This window comes from Jaculus jaculus, chromosome 3 (genome assembly GCF_020740685.1).
Source record: "Jaculus jaculus isolate mJacJac1 chromosome 3, mJacJac1.mat.Y.cur, whole genome shotgun sequence".
NCBI classification, from domain to species: Eukaryota; Metazoa; Chordata; class Mammalia; order Rodentia; family Dipodidae; genus Jaculus; species Jaculus jaculus.
In genome coordinates this window covers 122,300,515-122,325,912 of record NC_059104.1, presented here as the reverse complement: position 1 = coordinate 122,325,912, position 25,398 = coordinate 122,300,515, and the positions used below count along the sequence as shown (strand labels likewise).

General features: G+C 45.4%; 1 protein-coding gene across 1 annotated transcript in view; it reads left to right on the top strand.

Annotated features, from left to right (window-relative positions):
* Nucleotides 1–24,457, top strand: part of Panx1 (pannexin 1) — a 41,642-nt gene extending 17,185 nt beyond the window's left edge. The window contains exons 2-5 of the mRNA XM_004661930.2: nt 4,214–4,353; nt 16,718–16,938; nt 18,118–18,776; nt 19,480–24,457. Coding sequence (XP_004661987.2) covers nt 4,214–4,353; nt 16,718–16,938; nt 18,118–18,776; nt 19,480–19,559 — 1,100 coding nt within the window. The 3' untranslated portion in view covers nt 19,560–24,457. The remainder of the gene's footprint in view (nt 1–4,213; nt 4,354–16,717; nt 16,939–18,117; nt 18,777–19,479) is intronic.
* Nucleotides 24,458–25,398: the final 941 nt, after the last annotated feature.

Below are 25,398 nucleotides of genomic sequence, written 5' to 3'. Positions count from 1 at the left end.
GGATGTGAAGACACCCACTGAGGAAGAAGGGATGCTTCAGACCTCAACCATGCCTTCCCTCCCGTCACAAAAGTCTACCCAGCTAACAACATTCTCATCTAACATCCTTCTCTGTAGTAGTATGTAGGCCAGGACAAGGTAACCCTCTGAGGTCTTTCATATGTCAGGGTCTAGGAAGTCTGGCTCAGTGTTTTCCTACTGTCTCATCCTCTCTCCTTAGAATTAGAAGGGAGAATGGCAGGTATGACTCTGTCTTTAGAGCAATTTCAGAAGAATCATCTTGTTATTTAGTCTAGCAAAATGGAGTGAGCACTTACTGACTAGCAGGAAGCAGGTACTAAAGTAATGCTCTTGGGACTTTGTCTTTGCTTTCCCAGTCTACACACCTATTGGAGTTACCTTATCGTTGCTGGGGCACAGCACCCGATCAAAAGCAGCTGAGAGGAGTAATTTTTATTTTGGCCTACAGTCTTGAGGAGAAGCTTCATGATGGCCAGGGAAGGATGGTATGAGCAGAGCCTGGACATCACCTCTGCCGTGGCAGGTGGAAAACAGCAGCAGGAGAGTGAGCCAAACTCTAGCAAAGGGGAGCTGGCTGTAACACCCTCAAGTCCATTCCAACAACATACCTTCAGCTAGACTCTGCCTCCCAAATGGCCATCAGCTGGGAGCCAAGCATTCAGAACACATGAGTTCATGGGGGAACTTCTAATACAAAATACCACAACAACATTGTGGACAAAATGTTGTTAATGTCATTTCCATTAGAGACCTGGGCTTTGGACGCTTAAGAGACTCACCAGCTCTGAGTCATCCAGCTTTGTGGCAGAGTGAGGTTTAAATACAACTCATATCAGAGCCCAGGCACTTAGCACTCCCATGAAGAGTAGGATGTGGGAGAGAGTGTGCCTGGGGGGTGGGGGGTGGGGGGTGGGGGCAGCAGCTGTGACAACACACCCATGCATGGTTGATTGGGCAGTAGAGTAGACTAGGCCAGAGCCTGTTTAGTGCCAGTCCCTGTCCATGCAGTGAGCAAGGAGGACACAGGTATGCCCTGAGCCCCAAGGTCATATTGATTCCAAAAGTGGTGTTTCTGCCATGTATAAGTTCAGCCCACATAGCAGCAGCATTTGCAGGGTGCCACACTCTAGTTTGCTGCAAAGAAAGCCAGAAGAGCCACTCACAGAAGACCCAACTGAGACCTAGGTCTTCCCAGCCCATCTCCTGTTGGGAGGCTGCTGCTCTTGAGCAGTCTTCTTCCAGGTATAAGCCACCAGGCCACACAGTCTGGGATTGTCTTCTTCTTCTTTTTTTTTTTTCTTAGAGGAGATGAAAAATGGACTGATTTTTCCTTCAGTGATCTATTATTATGTTCCTACAAACATCTCTTCTTCAGGCCAAATGTTCTTTGTTAGTTTTTCTTCTGAAAAAGTCTACCTTTCTATATTAGCTCCCCTCATTGACTGCCAATCTGTGGGCTCTGCCTTTCTTCCCACAACTTTCTCCAAATTTTGGAGGGCCAGCTCTGAACATGTTGGGCTCTGGTTCCCTGCCTGCCTGTCCCCTGTTCTTTTCATGGTAGTTGTACTGCTTTCAAAAGACCTCGTCCTTCATAGGACTGAAGCTGCTGGCATGACCAGTGTTAGCCAAATGTACCTTTCCAATGTTCTTGTGTGTGTGTGTGTGTGTGTGTGTGTACGTGCGCGCATGCACGTGGAGATCAGAGGGCAACCTTTAGGGTGCTTGTCATCTTCCTCCTCGTTTGAGAAAGGGTCTTCCTTATTGATTGCCACTGGGAAAGCCAGGCTAGCTGGCTTGTGAGCTTAGTGATTCTCCTGACTCCACCTTTCATTTCTGTAGGCTCATTGGGATTACTGATGTTTATGGTAATTCTTCTGTCCAGCTTTACAAGTTGTGGTGGTTTGAATGGGAAATGTCCCCTACAGCTTCAAGTGTTTGAAATTAAATCTCCTACTAGGGGCTAGAGGGATGTTGTAGCAGCTAGAGTGGTTGCCCAAAAGCCAAAGGACCCAGGTTCAGTTCCCCAGGACCCAGATGCACATGCATCTGGAGTTCATTTGCAGTGGCTGAAGGTCCTGTGTGTCCATTCTCTCTGTGTATCTATCTGCTTCTTTCTCTCTCTCTCTCTCTTAAAATAAATAAAAATTATATATATTTTAATATAGGAATGTATATGTAAATAACAAATAAATAAAAATTACATATTTATATATAGGGATATATATGTATATGTATATATATATATAATATATATATATATATGTGTGTGTGTGTGTGTGTGTATGTATATGTATATATATATGTTCCTATTAGTCCCAGCTTGTGGAGCCTTTGGGAGGTAAAGCCTTGCTGGAGGAGGTGTGCCACTGGGGGTGACCCTTGGGATTGATTTGTCTGGCCTGTTGTGCAGAGCTGGCTCACTCTTACTGTTCTCTCTGTGATGTGGATATGAGAGCCAAGCTGCTCTCCACCCTGATGAAGCTTCCCCACTACTCTGAAATTCTGAAATAAACTCTCTTCTCCCAGAAGCTGCTTCTGATCAAATATTTTGTCCCAGCAGCGAGAATGTACTGCCACCCATGGGTTCTGGGATCTGAACTCCAGTCATGAGGCTTATGCTGCACGCACTCTTACCTACTGTGCCATCACCCAGGCCCACCCACCAGTATTCAGTTTTTTTGTTTTGTTTTTGTTTTTTTGAGGTAGGGTCTCACTGTAGCTCAGGTTGACTTGGAATTCACTCTGTAGTCTCATGATGGCCTCGAACTCATGGTGATCCTCCTACTTCTACCTCCCAAGTGCTGGGATTAAAGGCGTGCACCATCACACCGAGCCAGAATTCAGTTTTAATATGATTTTATATGTGTCTTCTTAGTTCCTTCCTCACATTATCTCCACCTCCTGTTATGGTGCTCCATGACTTAGATCAGGCTTCTTCAATTTTACCTACCAAAGCTCCTGTCCAGCCAAGAAATGTTTACATAAACCTACATGTATTTTGTATAGGTATGTGAAATAAACATAGAAATCAAGATCCCACATAAGCCAGAAGCACAAAGGTGAGGCATGTCCACGAGGTGGTGCAAGCATCTGGAGTTCAATCTAGTGTCTGAGGCTCTGGTGCACCAATTCTCTCTCACTTGCTGTCTCTCTCTCTCTCTCTCTCTCTCTCAAATAAAGATTAAAAAATTCTAAATAAATAGGTGCAAATTTATATAATAAATAGATGTATGTACTTCTTTATGTAACACAATACAATCCAAAGATACACTAATTTGATACATAAATGCTAAGGAGTAGTGGTTGGAAAACATTAAAGGTCCTTAAACCATCATGCTTCTATTTTTTTTAATTTTTGTTATTTGAAAGGGGGGGGAGAGAGAGAGTGGAGGGGAATATGAGAATATGAATGGGCATGCCAGGGTCTCCAGCCACTGGAAAAAAACCAGACTCATGTGCCACCTTGTGCATCTGGCCTACATGTATCCTGTGGAATTGAACATGGGTCTTTTGGCTTTGCAGGCAAGTGCCTTAACCATTAAGCCATTGCTCCAGCCTGCTGTCATGCTTCTATAAATCAGAACATTTTGTATGTGTAGTAAGAACACTGCAAGTCATAACGAAGCAGTCTTGAACTGAGCCAACATACTTCAGGCAGTGCTTGTTAGCATGGCATGGTACTGTGGCATGCACAGTGCAGAGTGCACAAGCTGTGTGGTCAGGACCAAGGCCACAGCGAAGTCGCACGATGCAACCCACGTGAGCACTGCCAGAAACACTTGGGAACATACTTGATTTTGAATGAATTTCTGGTCATTGCATGTTCAGAAACTGTTTACTATTGCCACATTTTTGCAACCCTATATCAAATCATCTTACAGGATTTTTTAAAATTTACTTATTTAAGAGAGAGAGAGAGAATGGGTACACCAGGGTCATGTGCTACCATGTACATCTGGCTTACCTGGGTTCTAGGAAACTGAACTTGGGTCTTTAGGCTTTGCAGGCAAGTACCTTAGTTGCTAAGCCATCTTTCCTAACCCCTTATGGAATTTCAACTCACAGTTTAAGAAGATGGTTTAAAGACTTAAATGACGCTTGAGCTTGTGAGGCAGTGGGGCGGGGGAGGAGGTGGGAAGGGAATGGACACCTGTCTTTTCACTCATTCAGAACTATCCTCTTTGGTTCTCAGGTACCCAGATAAGCTGTTTCTCCCCAAGTTCTTTCTCCTGGCGCCAGGCTGCCTTCGTGGATTCATACTGCTGGGCTGCTGTGCAGCAGAAGGGCTCCTTACAGAGTGAGACTGGAAACCTTCCTCTGTGGCTGCATAAGGTAATTGGAGACACTCACCTACCATGGCTGCTTTTAGTGATGATGTGGAGCCCTGGGGAAGCTGTGCCCATTCACAGCTGCTCAGAGCTGTACAGCCAACCACATGAAGGAGCTTCAGTGAGGATGGGGTCTGGCACCTTCATGTAGCAGGTGGGGCAGCAGCTACTCTGTGGATTTGAGCTCAGCAATGGTAGGCACCTTGTGTGTCTTCATGACTCTGATGTAGTCAATGTCCTGCAGAATGTCTGCTCCCTGGTGTGCTCTCAGTACCTTTTGAATGTGTGAGCAAAGCTGGGTGACAGCTGAACTAGGGTTCAAGCATTGCTTACTGGCCAGTGCCCTGCCTTTTTAAAATCTCACACAGGGTCCCTAGAAAAAGTAAAGAATCACATGTAATTGAGTTTCTTCTAGCTACTTTGTTCCTGTTCTTCTAGATAGAAGCCAAGCCTGGCATTGACTGCTGGGGACACATCTCTTAGAGTGGACTTCTGATAAATCCATACACTGAAAGGAAGGAGATTTTATTCAAGGAGACATTAATGTCCAACCTGTGTGGAGGACAGGGCAGGGGAGTGCTGGGCAGGGGAGGCATAGAGTCTGGAGAGTAAGGAACTTGGGCTGGAGTTAGCAAGTGTGTGCAGAGCATTCTGTGAGTAATGGAGTAATGCCTTAGGTCTTGCTGGTACATATGAAAGGACTTTGTTTTAGCTTGCCCTTCATCTACTTGTTCTTTTATCCTTCATAAAAGCAAGTAGGATGTATATCATCTGATCATCTTTCATGTTTTTAAAGATTTCTTAACAAAACTTGTATTCATAAAGAGACCTGACTTTGATATGTAACTAACTTTATTCAGAAATAATTGTATCAGCATTTAGGGTTGATAGAAAGTAAATATTCATCCTAGTCAAATTTCTCTTAAAGGTAAGCAGATATCATTTTTTTTTTCTGTAGATTATGAAAAAGATTTCAGAGAGAATGCTTAGGACTATATAATTCTGTTCAGAAAGCATACGATTAACAGATGAAGAAAATGGCATATGAAGGTTGAAATGGTATGCTTTATAGTTTGTATAAAAGTTGGAATTAGTCTTTGCTTTCACTTAAATTCTTTTTTTGTTTTTGAGGCAAGCCCAACAGACTGCCCCCTCCCCTTAATGTGAGAGAGGGAGAGAATTGGCATGCCAGGGCCTCTAGCCACTGCAGTCAAACTCCAGACATAGGAGCCCCCTTCTGCACATGTGTGGCGTCGTGTGCTGCTTGTGTCACTGTGCTTCTGGCTGGGACCTGGAGAGTCCAACATGAGTCCTTAGGCTTTGTGGGCAAGCGCCTTAATTGCTAAGCCATCTCTCCACCCCCTCACTTAAATTCACTTATTCACAATAGCTTTATACAGTTTTGTTTTGTATTTTATTACCTTTGGCAAAGCAGCAAATTTCTTTCTTCAAATCTTTCTGTTTTGGTTTCAAGACAGGGTGTGACTCTGTCACTCTATCACTGAGTAGCCCAGCCTGTCCTCAGGTTCTTAGCCATCATCCTACTTCTGCATTCTGAGGGCTGGGATTAAAGGCATTAGCCCACTATACCCCACTTTTTTCTTCAAATCTTACTTGTAACTTCAACATATAAACATACAAAAGTGCAAGTGCCAGGTCCTCATGAGCCCCACCCAGTCCATCCTTCACCTCTTCAGGGACCTAACAGAACCTCAGGGCTCACGGGCCCATTAAATGCTTGCAGAAAACCATTCTGCCAATCCAAATTTCCGGTTTAAGTTTTAGATTCTGACACCCATGCCCTTCTTTCCACACTTATTTTTAAGTTTTCCAAATATTATTTCATTTCACTAAGTATAAGTGGTATCTTTACATTTATTTATTTCACCACAATCTGCAGAAATAAACTGAATTCTATTAAAATTCAATGACTTGCTTATAACAAATGGTAAACTATGAAACAGACTATGTGAAAGTCAGGAATTTCCTTACTACAGCAGTGACTGGGCATCTGGACTTCAGCCCTTTAGTGAGGAACAGATCTCACCCTGTTTTAAGGTTGGCCTTCCTACTAATTCCTTAATGATCCTGAGAACTGGGGAAAAGCAGTCTTCAAGCTTTATAATGAGTGAACTGGTTCCATCTTAGCATACCTCCATTTCTTTCATTTTTCCATTGATTTCAGCTTTGATGTGCTAAGAACCAGAGGAAGCTCATTATAAGCATGCAGAAGTAGTTCCACACACAAATGGGCAATATTTGGGATACAGATACAATGTTAAATATAGACATCTAAAATATAGAGACAATTCTATTTATTTATTTGAGAGAGAGAGAGAGAATGGGCACATCAGGGTCTCCCGCCACTGCAAACGAACTCCAGATGTATACGCCCCCTTGTGCATCTGCCTTATGTGGGTCCTGGAAAATCAAACTGGGATCCTTTGGTTTTGCAGGCAAGTGCCTTAACTGTTAAGCCATCTCTCAAGCCCAAATTATATCTCTTAAGTAATTTTTCTTTTGTTTGGTTTTTTGAAGTAGGGTTTCACTCTAGTCCAGGCTGACCTGAAATTCACTATGTAGTCTCAGGGTGGCCTCAAACTCACAGCAATCCTCCTACTTCTGCCTCCCTATAGAGACAGTTTTAATCACGTATGACAGTGTGCTAAATTCCAGCCATTATATTTATGTTGGCCCTAGAAGAAGCAGCAGTAAGCTGTGCTCAGAGCAAGGACCACAGCTTGTGCTTACAATGCAACTGTTGAAATCTGAGAGCTTACCAGGTAAACACAAACCATCAGCTTCTGGGCTGGAGAGATGGCTTAGTGGTTAAGCGCTTGCCAGTGAAGCCTAAGGACCCCGGTTCGAGGCTCAATTCCCCAGGACCCATGTTAGCCAGATGCACAAGGGGTTGCACGCGTCTGGAGTTTGTTTGCAGTGGCTAGAAGCCCTGGCGCGCCCACTCTCCTCTTTCTCCCTCTCTGTCTCTTTCTCTCTGTCTGTCGCTCTCAAATAAAAAAAATAAATAAACAAACCATCAGCTTCATGTTGAAATCATCACTTTCAGAATTTAAATGAGATGCCTTGGGGCGCCCAAGGAAGAGATGGGGACGGTGAGGAAAGAACTTTTGCCTGAAGTCAAGCCTTCACCCTCTGGGTGCGCATGCACGGACGGAAGCACATTGCACTGAGCAGTTGCAATGCTTTTTGCAGCGGCTCTTTCCGTTCCAGCGACTCTTTGTCCAGTCTTCTAGTGAGCTTTCTGGGGCAGCAGGACTGAACACTGGCTGGAGACTTGTCAAAGCCTGTGCTCGTAGAGGCCTCTTTCTTTGTCTAGGGATTTTAGTTCTTCAATTTCTGATTTAACTTTGAATAAAATTTCTGGATCCTGTGATTGTGAAGCTACATCAAGTTGAACCCCTTAGGGTGAGGGACCACGATGCTCTTGAAACTTCTGAGAGGAGTCCCAAGTAGTTGAGAACAGCATGCTTCATTTTATAGTGAAATCCTGGAGACAGCAGTGGAGGACGTCATTGAATGGGCTGGCAGAGAGTTTCTAAGAAGTATACTTAAGGGTGTGTAGAACCCAGAAGAGATGACAGAGGCGGTGACGAGGGCAGCAGGTGCGTCTGACAGGGTCCCCAGCATTGGTGACAGCCCCAACCCATGGTCCTGATCTACTGCTGCCGCCTTGTTGGAATGTCTCTTCTGATAGTCTTCGCTGCCTAGGAAAGCAGCACTTTAACTCTGCAAAAGCAAAGGCTGACATTGGACCCTCTCCTGCAGTCAGCCACTTCTGGACACGCAGTCAGCACCCTCCTTACAGAGAGCAGTTTCAGTGTGCTGGGACTCGGGTTGGCTCTGACCCTGACTTCTCCCACCTCTGTGCATTGCAGGCACCTTTGGCATGGGGATGCCCTGGTGTGACTCCCATCTGTGTTTGGGTTGGACTTTTCTCTCTAGTCTTCAGCCTGAGCATTGGATGGGTCCCCATCAGCTGTACATTGGGGCAACACATCATAAGAAAATATAGCACCGGCAGGCACGGTTCCAGAAACCGAACAGCTTTGTTTAAGACCATGTTAGGGAAGTACAATGTTGTAACCAGTCACTGGGCTGGCCTTGGTCCAACCAGAGGAAAATGTATCATTGGGATTGCCTGAGGTAAGAGCCGGCATGAAGTTAGCAACTGTGAAGCCACTGGAGCAAGAAGAAACTTGGCTGTTTTCCAGATGTGTTTCACAAGTAGAGCTAAGGGAACCTGAAGAGGTTGTGGGTGACTTTCTGGTTAATACAGACCAGAGAGCAGTTTTACAGGCTGCAGCCCCTTGTCAAGGAAGGAGGGAGTTGGTAGTCATGTGGGTGGCCAAGTACCTGCTTTAACGAGAGATAGAGAAGCTCTGTTTGTTGTGGTGAGCAGCTAGCGTGTCTTCTGGGCATGGAGTTTTGAGTGTCTTAGCAGAGGTCTTACTACTCACGAGACTGGGGACTTAAATTGAAAATGGGGGATGGAGAGATGGTTTAGTGATTAAGGTGCTTGCCTTTGAGGCCTAAGGACCCATGTTCAACTCTCCAGGTTCCATGTAAGCCAGATGCAAGGTGACACAAGTGTGCAAGGTCACACATGCATGCGTGCTAGGTGGCACACGTATCTGGAGTTCAATCATAGTGGCTGGAGGTCCTGGCACACCAATTCTCTCTCTTGCTCACATTCTCACTTTCTCGCATAAAAAAAAAGAAAAAAAAAGAGAAGGAAGGAAGGAAGAAAGGAAAGAGAAAGAATGGAAGGTTGGGCTTGCCTCAAAAAAGAATTGAAGTTGGGACTTGCCAAGTTTGAGGGACCCTGTACAATATCTTCATGCTTTAGGTGGGACCCTAGCCAACCATCTCTTGGGAGTAAGGAGCACAGAATCACAGCAGCCTCCCAGGGGCTAGAATCCTGTTCTACATCATATCGGTGCCAGGGGAATGAAAGACATCTGCCTTGCTGGTATCTGTAGGCTACCTGCAGTAAAACTGAGTCTCTCTGAGGGAAGGTAATATCATCTGGAGCTTGTGTGTGCTCTGGAGGAAAGGACCACTGTCTGGAGCCTCAAGTGCAAGCTGTAACTTTCATGCAAGATGTTCAGCTTTCACTCAGACATACCAGGTATGCAGGAAAATTGAGGGAAAAGTCAGATGCAGAGGCAAGCCTGCAGGAGGTCCACATCAGATCAAAGTTGTTAGAAGTAGGTTCAGAGAATTGTGATTTAATAAAGTATGGCCATATAGTGCTGGCAACTCTGTAAAAGCATCAAATAGAAAATGTCAGGCTGAAGCCAGTAAACAACAGAGCATTCTGTAAGCTGATGCTGATCAAGGGGCCCCTTGTGCTGGACTGTGTGCTTGGCAGCAGAGAACCACAGATGGAGTGTCCCATCTTCAAGGAGTTCACTGTTTGGTGGGAAACAAACATGCAAGAGAGAATAATCAGAAAGCAGGACAGGACAGACAAGGGAGAGTTCCTCCCCCACCCAGAAATCAAGGACGTGTTTGGCATGCAGGACACTGAACTCTTACTTTCTGCCACTGTCAAGAGGGTAGGACCAAGCTCACTGGATTTGTTGATATCTCCCATGATCCTGGAGCAGGCTTCAGTGAAGAAGTGGCAGCCAGCTGGGCATGGGTGAAGAGAAGATAGGAGGTGAAGAAATGAAGATGATAGGAATAGATAGTTGCTTCACAAAAAAGGGCTTTTTTTTTTTCCCCCTCCAAGTTAGGGTCCTGCTTTACTAACCCAACCCAAGCTGGCCTGGCATTTATTATGTAGTCTTAGGGTGGCCTCAGACTCACAGCAATCCTCCTACCTCTCCTGAAATTAAAGGCATGCAACACTACACCTAGCTTAAATATTCTCTCTCTCTCTCTCTCTCTCTCTCTCTCTCTCTCTCTCTCTCTCTTTCTTTCTTTCTTTTGAGAGAAAGAGGTAGAGAGAGAATGGACACACTAGGGCCTCTAACCATTGCAAACAAACTCCAGACACATGTGCCACTTTGTGTATCTGGCTTACATGGGTACAGGGGAATCAAACCTGGGTTCTTAGACTTCAAAGCAAGTGCCTCAACCACTGAGCCATCTCTCTAGTCCCTTGTCTTCCTTTTTAGAAAATGTCTCTTCCTAGTAAGCTGAAGTGAGTATGTAACTGTGGTAACAGGAAAGTTTTGGGGTCTCAGAAGATAGAGTGATTTGAGAGTTTTGAGAAATTTAGGTGTGGATGGGAAGTGGTGATGCTGGGGTGCTGTGCCAGCAGGCACGCAGACCCTGCCTTGGATGTGCGTCGGGGGTGTAGCACGTTCTTGGAGAAGCTCTTCCTGTGGGAAGCGGAGGGGCCTTGGCAGAATGCACAAGGGAGGCTGGGCTATAGAACAGGATCCGAGACAGCTAAACACCATGTGGGCAAAGTGCTGGGACCATGGAAGCAACAACAGTTCCTGAGCTGGATGCACTTGTTCCCAAGGAGGAAAGAGAGGCAGAGAGAGTGGCTAGTGAGGTTCAGAGGGATTGTCTGGTCAGGGAAGTTCAGTTCTGAGGAGGCAAAGCGCACATAGCAAGGAGGACTTGTTGTCGTATTGCTCATTAGAAGATAAAACTACAGGTCCATCCAAGGACCAGCAAGCGCAGACCCAGGGTCCACAAGCTTAGTAAAGTCCCACATAGTAAAGTCACTGTCACTGCTGAAGCCGCTCAAATCTAAGGAGACCGTGCACTCATGATTAGTTGTGGCCAGGCTTGGCTTGGTGGCAGCAGTTGACCATTCGCGGGGCTGGCATGGCAGCAGTCAGTGGTAGAAGTGGACAGGTTGCACGTGTCTGAGGAGATGGCGCCAACAAGATGAGTCCTTGAACATGGGAGGACCAGAGGAAGGTCGGAGGCCAGGATGCTGTCTAGGTTTTCAGGCAGTGTGTGACAGACCATTCTGCTTGGTCACATCAAACCTGAGGCACTCTGGGGCCCACACGACGTTCCAGATGGATAGAAGATGCGGCATGGGGATCACAAGGTGGGTTGGTGCTATCGATATGGTAGTCTGTCAGCATCAGCAGGAAGATGGTGTAGAAAGCTGAGACTAGACTTCCAAAAAGTAGTATGGACACTATGAGGTATAAAGGGGTCTCCGCCATGGAGAGTTGATGGTGAGCGGGCCCACAGAAAAGACTGGGTTAAAGCCTGGCATGATGGCATACATCTTTAATTCCTCTCCAAGCAGAGGTAGGAGGATCACTGGGTTCAAGGCCAGTCTGGGACCACAGAGTGTTTCCAGATAAGTCTGGGCTAGAGAGAAACCCTTACTCAAAAAGATAAAAAAGAAAAGATGGGGCTGGAGGTGGAGAGGGAAAGGAAAAGAAAGGTATGCTATGGGAGTAAAGGGAAGGATGCCTTGTAAATCTGCATCTTTGCTGGAGATGTGGTGTAGTCCCAGAAACCAGCAGGCGGCGCTCTAGGGCTGCCTGATTTTGAGCCTTTGTTATGTTTTGCTCTTCACACTCCCAATATAGGCAGATTAGTGGGATTTTTCTTTTAAACAGAAAACTTAGAAAGCAAAACCAGTAAGAATAAAAAGCCTTAACAAAGTAGCAAGTCTTTATTTCTGTAGAATCACAGAAACTTAGTTGGGGGAGTCCTCTGAGGCTGCCAGACCTGAGATTTCCAAGCTTTCATGTTACCTGGAACATGTAAAATCATGGATCTTGAACCCCATCCATACTTCTCCTTTGGAGCCTCTGGGGTTAACACCAGGAATGTGGTTTTTATTGTTGTCCTACTACATTCTGATGCAGCTGGCCTGGCCTGGAGTACAGGGTGGGCATCACTGATGTAGACCAGTGTTCAAATTTTCTGTGCCTTCTTGACACCTGGCATCTTGTGGACCTGGATGCTTCATGGGCCCTGCTGTTCTACATTCCTAACAGCCTCCGGGGTGATAATGAAGTCACTGGTCTGCGGACTACACCACACTCTAAGAAGCAAAAATCCAGAGCTTGGCTGACATTGTTAAAAAAAAAAATGAAGTCAGGTGTGGTGACACATGCCTTTAATCCCAGTGCACAGGAGGCAGAGGTAGGAGGGTGGCCATGAGTTGGAGGCCACCCTAAGACTGCATGGTGAATTCCAGGTCAGCCTGGTCTAGAGCGAGACCCTGCCTAGAAAAAGAATAATAATAATTGACCTCCTTGATCATTTCTTGATATACTATTGACTGTTTTCACACTCCAGTGCTAGCAGGGAATGGATATAGCAGGGCCCACATGGCTCACAAGGCCTGTAATGTTTGCTCTCTGGCCTTTTACAGGAAAACCCCTGCCCACCTGATCTAGAATCCTCAAGTGCTCGCAGGTTCGGGGACAGGGACCCTGACTCTACTGAAAGGAAGTGTACGCTCCGGGGCAGAGCTTCCTCCCTGCGTTGGTTCTCGGGCTCGGGCTTTCCTCATGCTGCGCACGGGCGCTGTGCCCGTCTTCACTGGTCTCTTCTCAGCTGTCACCACCCCACCCGCAAATGTCAGCAGACACAGAGCACTGTGGCTTGAGTGTCTTCCCTTTGGTGCAGAATCAAAAGTATTTCTTTTTTACCATCTGCCTTACAAAAGCTGCTCAGGAGTACCTTACTTTTTAGGAACCATTTTTAACTCTTACTGTGCTGTTTAAGTGACTTGTCTTCTGAATAGCCTGTAGCCAGGTCACACATCCTTTATGCCTTCGTATCTCACTTCCTCATGCTGTATGCTCTTGGTTTACCTACTTCGTACCTTCTCACCAGTCCTTTCTGTCTCTTCGAAGATTCACTTTTCACTTGGCCCTTAGGCTTCGTGAGGCTCCGGCTCAGGTTCTATCGGCATCGTCTCCTTCTTCTCATTCTCTTAGGCAATCCCAGCTGAGTTTCTGGCTTCAGCAGTCCATGTGCTGCCAAGTCCTCTCTTCCTTTATTCCAGTTGTCTACTACACATCTCCACTCTGACACTCTTGACTATGGGCATCTTGTGTTCAGGATTCCTTACCTTGTGGCACTGCCTTCCACCTCTCTCCGCTCTGCTCTGTGTGTGGTGCTCATGTGCTCACCTCAGCTAGCAGCACCAGCACCCACACCCCTGCTCAGGCCAGAAGCCTGCCATTGTCCTCAGGTCATCCTGCTTTCTGTCCGAAATGGCCTTCTGTCCAAGTTCCAGCTCTGCACTGTGGCCCTGATGCCCACGCTTACGGTCTGGTCTCTCAGCTGCAGTGACCTTCTGTTTTGTCAGTTTTTATGTGTTTTCTCTCTACTGCTGTAGTGTTCACCCAAAGTAAATTTTATCATGCTTTCGACTGACTTCCCACTGTGTACAGTGTAGGTGTTGGAACCTTTATGATTCTGGCCCTGGTTAACCTCTGTGTGTGCTCCCAAGAGCTGCCGTAACAAATCACAAACCAAAACAAGCAGGAATTTATTCTTTTATAGTTCTGGAGGCCAAGAGTGCAAAGCAAGGTGTTGATAGGGATAAGAGAGAGAGTCTGTTTCATGCCTGATAGGAGCTGTCAACAGTCCAGGATGTTCCTTGGATGGTAGGCTTATCTCTGCAGACTCGGCCTCTGTTTTCACACTGCCTATTGTAACTATATGCACAAAGACTCTTATTTCCAAACAACCTCACATGCTGAGGTTGCAAGGGGACTTGGATTGTTTTTTCTTTTTGAAACAGGTCTCATGTAGCCCAGGCTGGCTCCAAACTCATGCTGTAGCCGAGGATAACCTTGAACTCCTGATCTTCCTGCTCCATCTCCCATGTGCAGGGATCGCAGATATTGCACCTCAGTGCCAGGTTTTTGCAGTGCTGGGGATCATGTGTGTCATTGTGTGTCAGCTCTTTGTAACTTGGATTACTTAATTTTGAGAAACCCTGTTCCATTCCAAAACTCCAAGTTACAACTATATTGGTGAGAAGATGTTGAAGACTCTTGGGACCATTTTTGGTTTATTTCTTCTGGGGTGAGAATTCCTAATGAGGGCTCATAAGAGATCTATGAACTGGGAGAGGAAAACTGATGGTGGCTTTATTTTTCATTCACTTCTAACTAAAGTTTAACAGTGAAGTGTCACATGAAGTCACAGTCCTCAGCAACACCATTACCCAGAGAAACCATAGCTGTTTTGGAATGGGGTTTGCTGTCCACTTCAGAATTCCAGTAGTGGCTGTACGATGTATTGAAGCTTGTGTCAGGTGGTAAGAAGGAACATGTGTGAATTTCTTTCTTAAATTAGTTTGATAACTGAATATTAATAGGATACAGTTCCTTTGTGAACCTGTATGTTGTGGTTAGCTCCTCGTTGCTGTGACAAAGCACCCCACCAGACGCAGCTCATGGAAGAAAGGCTTCACTTCGGCGTACAACTTCAAGGGGAAGGTTCAGCGTGGCAAGGGCAGCATGGCAGAGCAGAAGCTGGCCCACCTTTCTGGGTAGGAGTAGTCTGAGGGAGTTGGCTCGCACTGGCATTTTGGGTTAATAAACCCCAAGACACGCCACCGGTGACACACCTCTTCTAGCAAGGCTCCACCTCCCAAAGGCCCAGCAATTTTCCCAAATTACACCCACCAGGGACCAGTTATTCAGAACACATGAGGCTGTGTGTGGGGGGGTGTCTCATTCAAACAGCCACGCTGTATGTGTACTTTATATATTTACATGCAGTGCTTGCATGAGAGACAAGGGGAGATGGAGGAGTTTGCCCCAAACCAAGCTGCAGTGGCTGCCCTGGGTCTTGGAGCAGGAAGAGAATAGCCATGGAAAGGCTGGTAGAGCCCAAATCAAAACCCGGAGTTCAGCTCATTGTAACAGCCCTTGTCACTTCTTAGTCTTGAAATGTGTGCCATGGAACTGTAAGATGCTGCCATGGGAGAAGTTGGTGTGGTGTTCCTGGGAACACTCTGTAGGGTCTTTGCAGCCTCTCTCCACATCTGCAGTCACAGCAAAGGCCTGGTGTGGGTGTTACCAGTGCCCAGAGATGAGTGGGCAGTAGGGATTGTGTCAAGTCAGAGCTCTCCTGGTCTCTTGCAGTCATCACTCTAAGGAGTTGTACAGATGGGGCAACTCAGAGGTAAAGAGAATAAGCGACATGGATTGGGATGGAAGAGATATGGCTTAGGGATCCTGTTCTGGCTCTGCTCCTCCCCAGCTAGATCTGGGGACCAAAACTACTGTGAGCTTCCTGCTTCCCTGTGCAGGCAGAAGCCATCCATGAAGGCCTTGCTAGGATCATTTGGGGGACAAAAGCTTCATGCCCACATAGGTGATCCTTTTGTCAGTTTTGCATGATGATTTCAGTGTTGATTATAGGCCAGGTCCTATGCTGGGCACTCTAAAAAAAATAATAAGTGATCCAGTTTTATCTTCATGCACCTGTATTATATGAGGGTAGAGAAACTGAGGCACTGTGATCTTACTGTCCAAGGTCACAAAGCTGAGTTTAAATTGAACTCACTGCTACCTGTGCGGTTTAGTCTCTGCTTGGACCTGGTAGATGGGATTCAAGATCGACCCTCACTGTTCTGATTCTGTGCCCCCACTTGAGCTCTGTGTGCTCATCAGGTCAGACCCTATCCCTTGGTACTATTATCATAGTGGTGTGTCTCAGGACTTCACCATGCAACTGTACGGAGAGGGTATATTCATCATGGATGGTCTCTTCCATGTTCTTTGGGGTTTAATTGCATATTCCAGCTGTGTAATTGTGATAATTGTTGGACCAATGAAACCAAGGTTTTCCAACAGCATCTTACCATTTGAAGAGTTTTTATTTATTTATTTATTTATTTATTTGAGAGCGACAGACACAGAGAAAGACAGATGGAGGGAGAGAGAGAGAATGGGCGCGCCAGGGCTTCCAGCCTCTGCAAACGAACTCCAGACGCGTGCGCCCCCTTGTGCATCTGGCTAACGTGGGACCTGGGGAACCGAGCCTCGAACCGGGGTCCTTAGGCTTCACAGGCAAGCGCTTAACCACTAAGCCATCTCTCCAGCCCCCATTTGAAGAGTTTTCAACCCTCTTAAAACAACAATAAATGTCGGGTGTGGGGGGGAGGCAGCAAAGGCCATTGTGACATTTACCTGTTTCTTAATTGGGATGGAGTTTCCTTTTCCTTCTTTAATTAGAAAGGAAATTGTAGCTTTAAAGTAATGTCTACTGAATTAAAAAGGGTTAGACTGCAGGTTAAGCCTCAACAGGGTTGTGCCTCACCAGCCGCAGCCGTCACCAGGTAGAGTGAGTGAGGGCTGTGGGCACGCTCACTGGTCAGGTACTGGTCAGGCTGCTGTTCTGGGAGTCTGATAGCCTGCTGTTGGCTCTTGGTTTTCTTTCAGTTTTTCCCGTACATCCTGTTGCTGTTTGCGATCCTCCTCTACCTACCCCCACTGTTCTGGCGCTTTGCAGCAGCTCCTCACATCTGCTCCGACTTGAAGTTCATCATGGAAGAGCTGGACAAAGTCTACAACCGCGCCATCAAGGCTGCCAAGAGTGCTCGTGACTTCGACCTGAGAGATGGCGCCTGCTCAGCTCCAGCGAGCGAGAATGTGGGCCAAAGGTAACAGCCCAGCAGGCAGCCCACAGATGTCTAAAGACAGGTTCTTTGCCCTTTTGATTGCCAGGAGATGGGAAGGGAGAGGTATCACCCACAAGTAACAAGGAAGCCCCTTCCCGCCATCTCATTGTCCTTTTATAAAGACTCTTTTCTATGTTGAGTGAAATTTTCTCTTCTCATCCTTTTAAATGCAGTCCTCATGGGGTGACAGGTCAGAGTACTGTGTGTAGCTTAATGTGCTCCAATCTCTTCCTCAATGGGAAAAGCCCAGGAATTTTAAAACAGCCAAACTTAGAGACATGGAGAGAAACTAAACCAGTCGGTAGAGCTCTGGCTTCTCGTGGTCTTTGTTAATAGTTACTGTGCTATCAAGAGCCATGGTTTTCATACATCCTTACTCCAGCCCAGGCGTGGGGCTGCGTTCTTTGAGTGCATTGCCTCGTTAACTCTGAGAACGTTATTCACTGATTGCATTTACTCACGCTTCTGCCCCCTTCGCTGTCTAGATAAAAGCCCTGCCCTGTAGTCTTAAGTGGGAGAGCTAGGGCCCTGCACTATGCCCTCTCGGTCCCACAGCCTGCTTTCTAGCACATGTGTTCTAGCTGGGATGAAATTTTCTTTGTCTTCTTCTGGGAAATTGAGGTTGAAAACATAAAAACAGCTTCTAATCAGAAACGGATGAATTTATTAACAGACATGAAAAACTGCATACCAGGTACTATCGTAAGAATTTATAAACATTAACTCCTTTAAGCAGACCATCTTTAAAATATTAAGAGGAAAAGTGTCTTTCCTTCCTCATTTTATTAAATTTATTTATTTGAGAGCAACAGGCACAGAGAGAAAGACAGATAGAGGGAGAGAGAGAGAATGGGCGCGCCAGGGCTTCCAGCCTCTGCAAATAAACTCCAGACGTGTGTGCCCCTTGTGCATCTGGCTAACGTGGGACCTGGGGATCCGAGCCTCGAACCGGGGTCCTTAGGCTTCACAGGCAAGCGCTTAACCCCTAAGCCATCTCTCCAGCCCTCCTTCCTCATTTTTTAAACCGGATTTTATTTCCCAGGATCCTAATAAAGTAATAGTTAATGTGGGCATTTGAAAATTTTTAGTGTGACATTGTTGATATTTGGCATTTAGTGACCTGGGTGAGGGTATAAATTATTTTTGTTTGCTTTTTTTCAGCCTGTGGGAGATATCTGAAAGCCACTTCAAGTACCCAATTGTGGAGCAGTACTTAAAGACGAAGAAGAACTCTGGTCACTTAATCGTGAAGTACATTAGCTGTAGGGTAGTGACACTGGCAATCGTTCTGGTAGCTTGTGTCTACCTGAGCTACTACTTCAGCTTGTCCTCGCTGTCGGATGAGTTCGTGTGTAACATCAAATCAGGGGTCCTGAAGAACGACAGCACCATTCCCGATCGGTTCCAGTGCAAGCTCATTGCCGTGGGCATCTTCCAGCTGCTCAGCTTCATCAACCTCATGGTCTACGTCCTGCTGGCCCCCGTGGTCATCTACTCGCTCTTCGTCCCCTTCCGACAGAAGGCAGATGTTCTCAAAGTGTACGAAATCCTGCCCACCTTTGATGTTTTGCATTTCAAATCTGAAGGGTACAACGACCTGAGTCTCTACAACCTTTTCTTAGAGGAGAATATAAGTGAACTCAAGTCCTACAAGTGTCTCAAGGTACTGGAGAATATTAAGAGCAGTGGTCAGGGCATCGACCCAATGCTGCTCCTGACCAACCTTGGTATGATCAAGATGGACATTATTGATGGCAAAACTCCCATGTCAGCAGGGACCAAGGGAGAGGACCAGAGAGGCCAGACGGCAGATCTCAAAGGTAGGATTGCTCTCTGGGCAGGCGTTGCAGAACCCACCCACCCCTCTACCCCGAGTGCCTAGGCAGCAGCCTCGTAGGGTATGACCCATCTTTACCATACCCATCCCACTGTCCTGATAGGGCCTAGAGTGAAACCCACGATGTGGAGGTGCTACCCCAAATTCCAAAAGAGGGCATCTTCGTGGGTCTTGGTGCTTCTGTCTCCCTTGTCTTGCTCTGTGCCTCCCCCTTTTGCCCCAGCACACCTCCTGTCCTTCCTGCAGGTGTCTGTCTTGACTTAATGGCTTTTCTCTCTGTACCTCTTAGGCTCTTGTCTGTTGTTCTCTGGGTTCTCTTTTTTATTTTTGTTTAATTTAATTTTTATTAACATTTTCCATGATTATAAAAAAAATCCCATGGTAATACCCTCCCTCCCCCCACTCCACTTTCCCCTTTGACATTCCATTCTCCATCATATTTCCTCCCCATCTCAATCATTGTACTTACATATATACAATACCTACCTATTAAGTACCCTCCTCCCTTCCTTTGTCACTGAGAGTGTACCAACTTGTTGCCCTGACCTGATTTCAAGACTTTTGACTAAGAAGCAAACACAAGACAGCAAAATATTTAAGAAAGACTTTTTTTTAATCAGAAGAGAAGCTGATGAGTACTGTGGCTCTGTACTTCTTTCATCCACACTTGTTTTCGATTTTGACAGATTTGGACATGCATGACGAAACGAAAACAAATAATGGAGAGAAGAATGCTCGGCAGAGACTTCTGAATTCTTCTTGTTGATGGTTTTGTCCTTGAATTTGAAATGCATGACTTGCGTGATGAGAGTCGTGTTGGCTGACGCACCCCTGTTGGGAGGGTGGCTGGTCTGCAGTAATGGTTTTGTTAGAAATGTAGAGCCTAGTGCACTGAGTCCATCATGAACATGGTGGTCAGCAGATGTTCTGAAGGATGGTTTGGGAGCTCCCTACAAGAAGCTACATGGAAATAAGCGAGCAAGGGTCTCTGGGTGCGTCCTTGTCAGAGCAGGACTCGAAGAGCATGGTGTCTTGTAGAGCCATGGGGGAGCACCGTTCTTGTGCCACATCGTGACAAGACCCAGAGGCTGCCAGAAAACAAGCACTTTGGAAGATTTGTTTTTAAGAAATAATATTAAACATGGCAGGATATAATTTATAACAGGGCTGTTGAACAAGAAAAGCAACCCCTGGCTAACAAGTGGCATTGATGTGTGTGTATCAGGGTCTCAAGTCAGCTGTAATCTGTTGCCTTGTGCTCTCTTCTTACACCGTTAGATGCCCAGCTTGGCTAATTGGGGTCCTCTAACCACCGTTCACTGCCCTTTGCCCTGAAGGGCCACAGGCCAGGACATTGTCTTGCTGTAAATTCAATTACCATGGTAAAGTCAAAAGCACATCAGCCCATAGCACAGTGACTTCAACTCAAGAAAGAAGGCTTCCAAGATAGCCCAGCGGGGATGTCTAAATGTACAAAAGTAGTTCAGCCACTGTCAGTAATCTTGTCGATGGGGGCTATTAAACACACATTAAATGGGGTTTTCACAGGCATGGTTACAGCAAGGGGCTCTTTGCCCAATGTGAGCACATAAGTGACACTTGCTGCATGTTTCTAGCCAGACCTCTTAGCAATTGATTTTGTTTAAGCAAAAAATTTTAAAGTGCCTTTTAATCTATCTAATTGATACCGTTTGAAAAAAACATTGTCAGAATTATAGAATAAATTGTACACATGGATGGGTAGGACAACACAAGCATTACTTCATAAACTTTTTGTTTGTTTTATGTTTTGTTTGAGACAGAGTCTCCCTCTGTACCCAGGCTGGCCTCAAACTCACAGCAATCCATCTCTTGCAGCCTTCTAAGTGGTGAGATTACACAGGCGTGGGCCTCCACATCTGGCTTTATCAACAGCTAGGGCTGATGCAAAATATGTTAAAAACTGCTCACCGATCTGACCATGTAAATATTGGTTGTTCACATATATATATATGTATGTATATATGTTTGTATGTATGTATGTATTTTTTTTTTACGTCAGATGGGTTATGTGCCAGAGCGTGTATGTATGTATTTTTAAAAACCCTTCTATTTGGTGGACCTTCCTGTTTTTATTCTTAGAAGGTTAACAGGTTGCCTAAGTGAAAGATTTTCAAATTAGTTTACTTTCAGCCATTGGAGACCAGAGTTTACCTAATGTAATTGTTTTTTGGTGAACAACAGACATTATATAAGCTGCTCTCTGCCTTTCAGAACGTATGGAAAGCAGATTTTATTTGTGACTGTTTCTGGGATGGAAAGCTAATGATAAATGTCAAGAATTGAATCAGTGCTTTAAATTATTCTGTCATGTGATATTTATTACTGTTGAATTATACTGTAACAGAAGTGGTGGAAACCTAAGAAGTTGACTTTGCTACTTTTCTATATTGTGACAGAGACATTTCATCAAATTCCGTGTGTGTGTGTGTGTGTGTGTGTGTGTGTGTGTGTGTGTGTGTGTGTGTGGTTTTGAAATTTTTTGAAAAAGATTTTTGAAATATTGTTCTAGAATATGATTTTTTTTCAAAATGCTTCCATCCTCTGGCAAAGGACCCATAATTTGTATTCTGAAGTAGTAAAAGTTGATGTGATAGAAGATTGAGAACTTTCTAAACCCAATCATATATCATCCTTTTATCAGACTTTGTAGTATTGGGGTCCTTGGCCTTTGCCTTCCCGTTCACACTCTCAGCTCTAGTTGGGCCCACAGTGCTGTGGGCGTCACATGCAGCACCGTCTGGGCAGATATGAAGAGGCAGGTCCCCTGTCTGAGGACTTTAGTAAAAGGCAGCAGACACACAGGAGAGTGAAAATAGGAGAAGCAGTACCCACAGAACAGGCCCTCTGGAAAGTAGAAAACCCACTATACTGTTAATAGGTGCCATGCTGTTTCTTCTGTCCCCCATAGTTCCATAGCCGATAATTCTGAGAATCTAGTTGAGATTTTTCCTAAAGGCAACAGGTCTCATAGCCTTTAGCCACAAATCTCTAATTTGAAGTTTGTGCAAAGCACAAACAGTGATTTTTGAACAATAAGGGCTCCACCAGTTGCCTTCTGTGGCTTCTCTTGAAGGGGGCAGGGTGAACAAGCCTGGGAGTGGGGACAGATGGCCTTGCCTTCAAGGAACTCCTAAGGGCCAGGATGCATTCCCATCACTACATTTGGCCTGGAAGGTGAATTTTTCCATCCACTGAATGCCTGACTTAAAAAAAAAATACTATGCTTGAGGGCTGGAGAGATGGCTTAGCAGTTAAGGTGTTTGCCTGCGAAGCCTAAAGACCCAGGTTCAATTCCCCAGTACCCACATAAGCCAGATATACAAGGTAATGTATGTGTTTGGAGTTCATTTGCAGTGGCTAGAGGCCCTGGCATGCCCATTCTCTCTCTCAAATAAATAAATTAAAAAAAAAAAAAAACAGCCACACTTGAGTCAGCTTGTGGGTGCAGAGTGTGCTTTGTAAGCATTCATTCCTTTATTAAGGACATCTGCAGACCATAAATGACCACTGCAGGGCCACTGCTTTATCTCCAGCCTGTGTCTCTAGTGAACCTGGCTGTCACAGATGCATGGCGTTTGAAAGCAGCATTCCAGCACACCTGGGATTTTAGCAAGGTGCATGCAGAGGTCTCCAGTGTAGAGGTTCTTAACCTCCAGGCTATTTGTAAGGATGCAGACTCAGTGCTCAGACAGAAACACACCATTATAGATGCATTCTAGAGTTCAGTAAGAAGCTGTGCCCTGAACACTCCAGAGCAAGCTAAGTGCAGAATGGGGCTGCCTCAGTCTCCAGAGAGCTGCTGCCTTCAACCAGAAACTCAACTGTATATTTGCTTAATTAAGTCGTATTTGTAGACTTGGGAGTAAAGTGTGCCTTTGGGTTGGTTACTTGTCTGTTTTTTAGGGTCAGACTGACCATGGTCAATGAGAGAATGAGTGTATCCCATAGGCCTGGAGTGACCAGAAAACCCAACATTGATCACTGTTTTCTTCCGAGTGATACCTTATGGTACCCCTGAGTGTTCTTCCTGGGGACCGTGGGGTCGGTCAGTACCTGTAAAGATCAGGACCTATGAAGCGCACTGTTCTCCTTTATTATGGTTGTGCTGGCATAAGGCTAGACAGACACTTCCACCTGGCTAGTGGTCTTCTTTGCACATTCGTGTTTCACATGTGGAAGCACTACATGGCATCTCCCAGTCAAGTAGCGGGTGAGCCACAATAACTTTCTAGAGAATGAGTTCACCTGTGAAAGGTGGAGCGTTACGCACCTTTCCGAATGTGTGAGTGTTTGGTTTGTTCTGCACACGTCGGTCCAGCCTACATAGAAGATCGAGCGAGTCCAGCCTTCGGATGCGCTGCCATCTCAGCAACTGAAGCTGTGGGCTGCCCGGTGCTGGGCGTGCTGCCAATACTTGCTGAGTGCGTGAACAGATGAGGTGAAGAAGCCTTACTTGGTGACAACTGATTTGATTTTAAACACATGACTTCTGCTGGAGACTCATCTTGCTTCTTGATAAAGGGGATGTTTATGCAAATAATGGCTTTCTTCTGTAAATACTGATGAGTCTTTGCTTTTGATTGTGGAGTGAGTCATGTCTCCTTTCCAAGTTCAACACAAGTTCAAGGTTATCTTGCAGTGACTGAGGAAATTGAAGTTTTAAAGACTCTGGTCTCAGTAATTGTCCAGACTAAACCTTTAGAAGGAGATGTGGATTGAAATGTACAATTACCAGTAATTGAGGTTTTAGTTGAGGGCACTGAGATAAAATGACACCTTTTGTATGATCATTGGCATTTTGGCCCTACTTTTCACAAGTGAAACCTTTTTCTAAAGATCAACAAAGAAACTATTGTGTCACATGTGGGATATAGCAGACATTAATTCGTGATTAGTTTTCCTACCTGCTTTAAATTCAGTGAAATGTGTTTCAGGGTTCCTTTCTAGCTGCAATAATTGTCTCTAATGCATGCAGTTTGTGATCAGTAATTGTTCTTCAAGTTCCTGAAAGTTAAAGTTTTTCATATTTTCCCCTGCCCAATCAGAAGAGCAAAATCCTTGTAGGATCCTACAGTGTGACAACTGTGCCCAACAAAAACGATAGCATTGGCTCCTCTTTTAACAAGTTGGCTTTTTTGAAGCACCATAATTGCAGTTTGATGGGGCTCAGTGCAGTGGGGCTCGGTGTGTAAGTTAAAGTCTTCCTAGTGACTAAATTTCTCCAAGACTTTCAAAGAAAAATATGGTTGTTCTTTTACAGAATCATTTGGTAAAGACGCTGTGCACAGATGAACGACTTTAAAAATTAAGATCATTTCAGTTTTATTCCACAAAGACATAAAGATGAGAACAAATGATAGCATTAGAAAATGATCCTTTAGAGAATATGAGATTTAGAAAGCTCTGCATTTTGGTGATTATCACTACTATTGAATTTCATATTTCTGTGTAAATTACTTGGCCGTGCTCTACATTCTGTTCATATTGACTTCCATTTAACGAGGGCCACAGGCTCCAAGCCAAGGCTGTTGTGTCTGTAGACAGGTGAAGTGATGTTTTTGTCCTGTACTGTGGAGTTCCCCTAAGAAATTTTTTTCAAGTAATAAAGAGTGTCTACTGTTCCTTGCCTTGTCTTTAGGAGAGTTATTTCACAGAAGATGTAACAAATGCATCTTCAGATGCTTTAGGGCCCATCCCTCTGCTGGGTGTGCAGGCTTCCAGAGGCTCTGTAGTGCTTGCTAAGATCCAGCTGGCAGTCACTACAGCAAGAAAGTCCTTGATTAAGGGCCCACAGACTGGGGTTTCTAAAGGAGAAAGCCCATGCTCTCTGATTAAGAGTTGTTTGCCTGGGCTTGGGAAGAAAAGAATTGGGAGATAGAAGGCTGGGCATGAGTGGCCTGCCCACTTCTGTTCAGGAGAATGCTTGCTCAGTACAAACTAATGCACTTTGCTATTCAACAAACCATAGTCATGCAACATCTTAGCACAGTGCTAGAGTAAGTACTCATAATGCTGGCATCCATCATCACTGCTTTCTGCTCCCTAGAATGGCATCCCAGGAACTTCAGATGCTGTGTTCATCTTCTGTGCATCCCACCTTGTCAGAGCATAGTTAGATGTAGTTGTTTAAAGGGATTGAGAGCATTATATTAGGGGTGGTGATACCTCTTCTGTTCTCAATATGTATCTATCCGGGAACGAGGTTTATTCTGTGATGATACTTCCCACCACCACCCATGGGTGCAGCAGGGAAGGAAGGAGGTACTGGGCTGGGTGCTGCTGATCTGGGTCCATAGCTCTGGGCCCCTCTTGATGCTAAACTGGAAAGCTGTAAAATTGGGAATTTGTCTGTTCATATTCTGTCTTCCATCCTCAAATAACATCAGGGTTTCGGGTCCCCTTCTGAAAAGTTGGTGGAAAAAGAGCCAATACTGCTTTGTGTCACACTACGCATGGAGTAGGTCCCTTGGGGTAAGGAGAAGGAAGGCAGGCCTGTAAACAAAGGAAAATAAAAGCACATTTTCAGAGAACACTACTCAAAGGTTTCAGTGCATCTGTCTTCT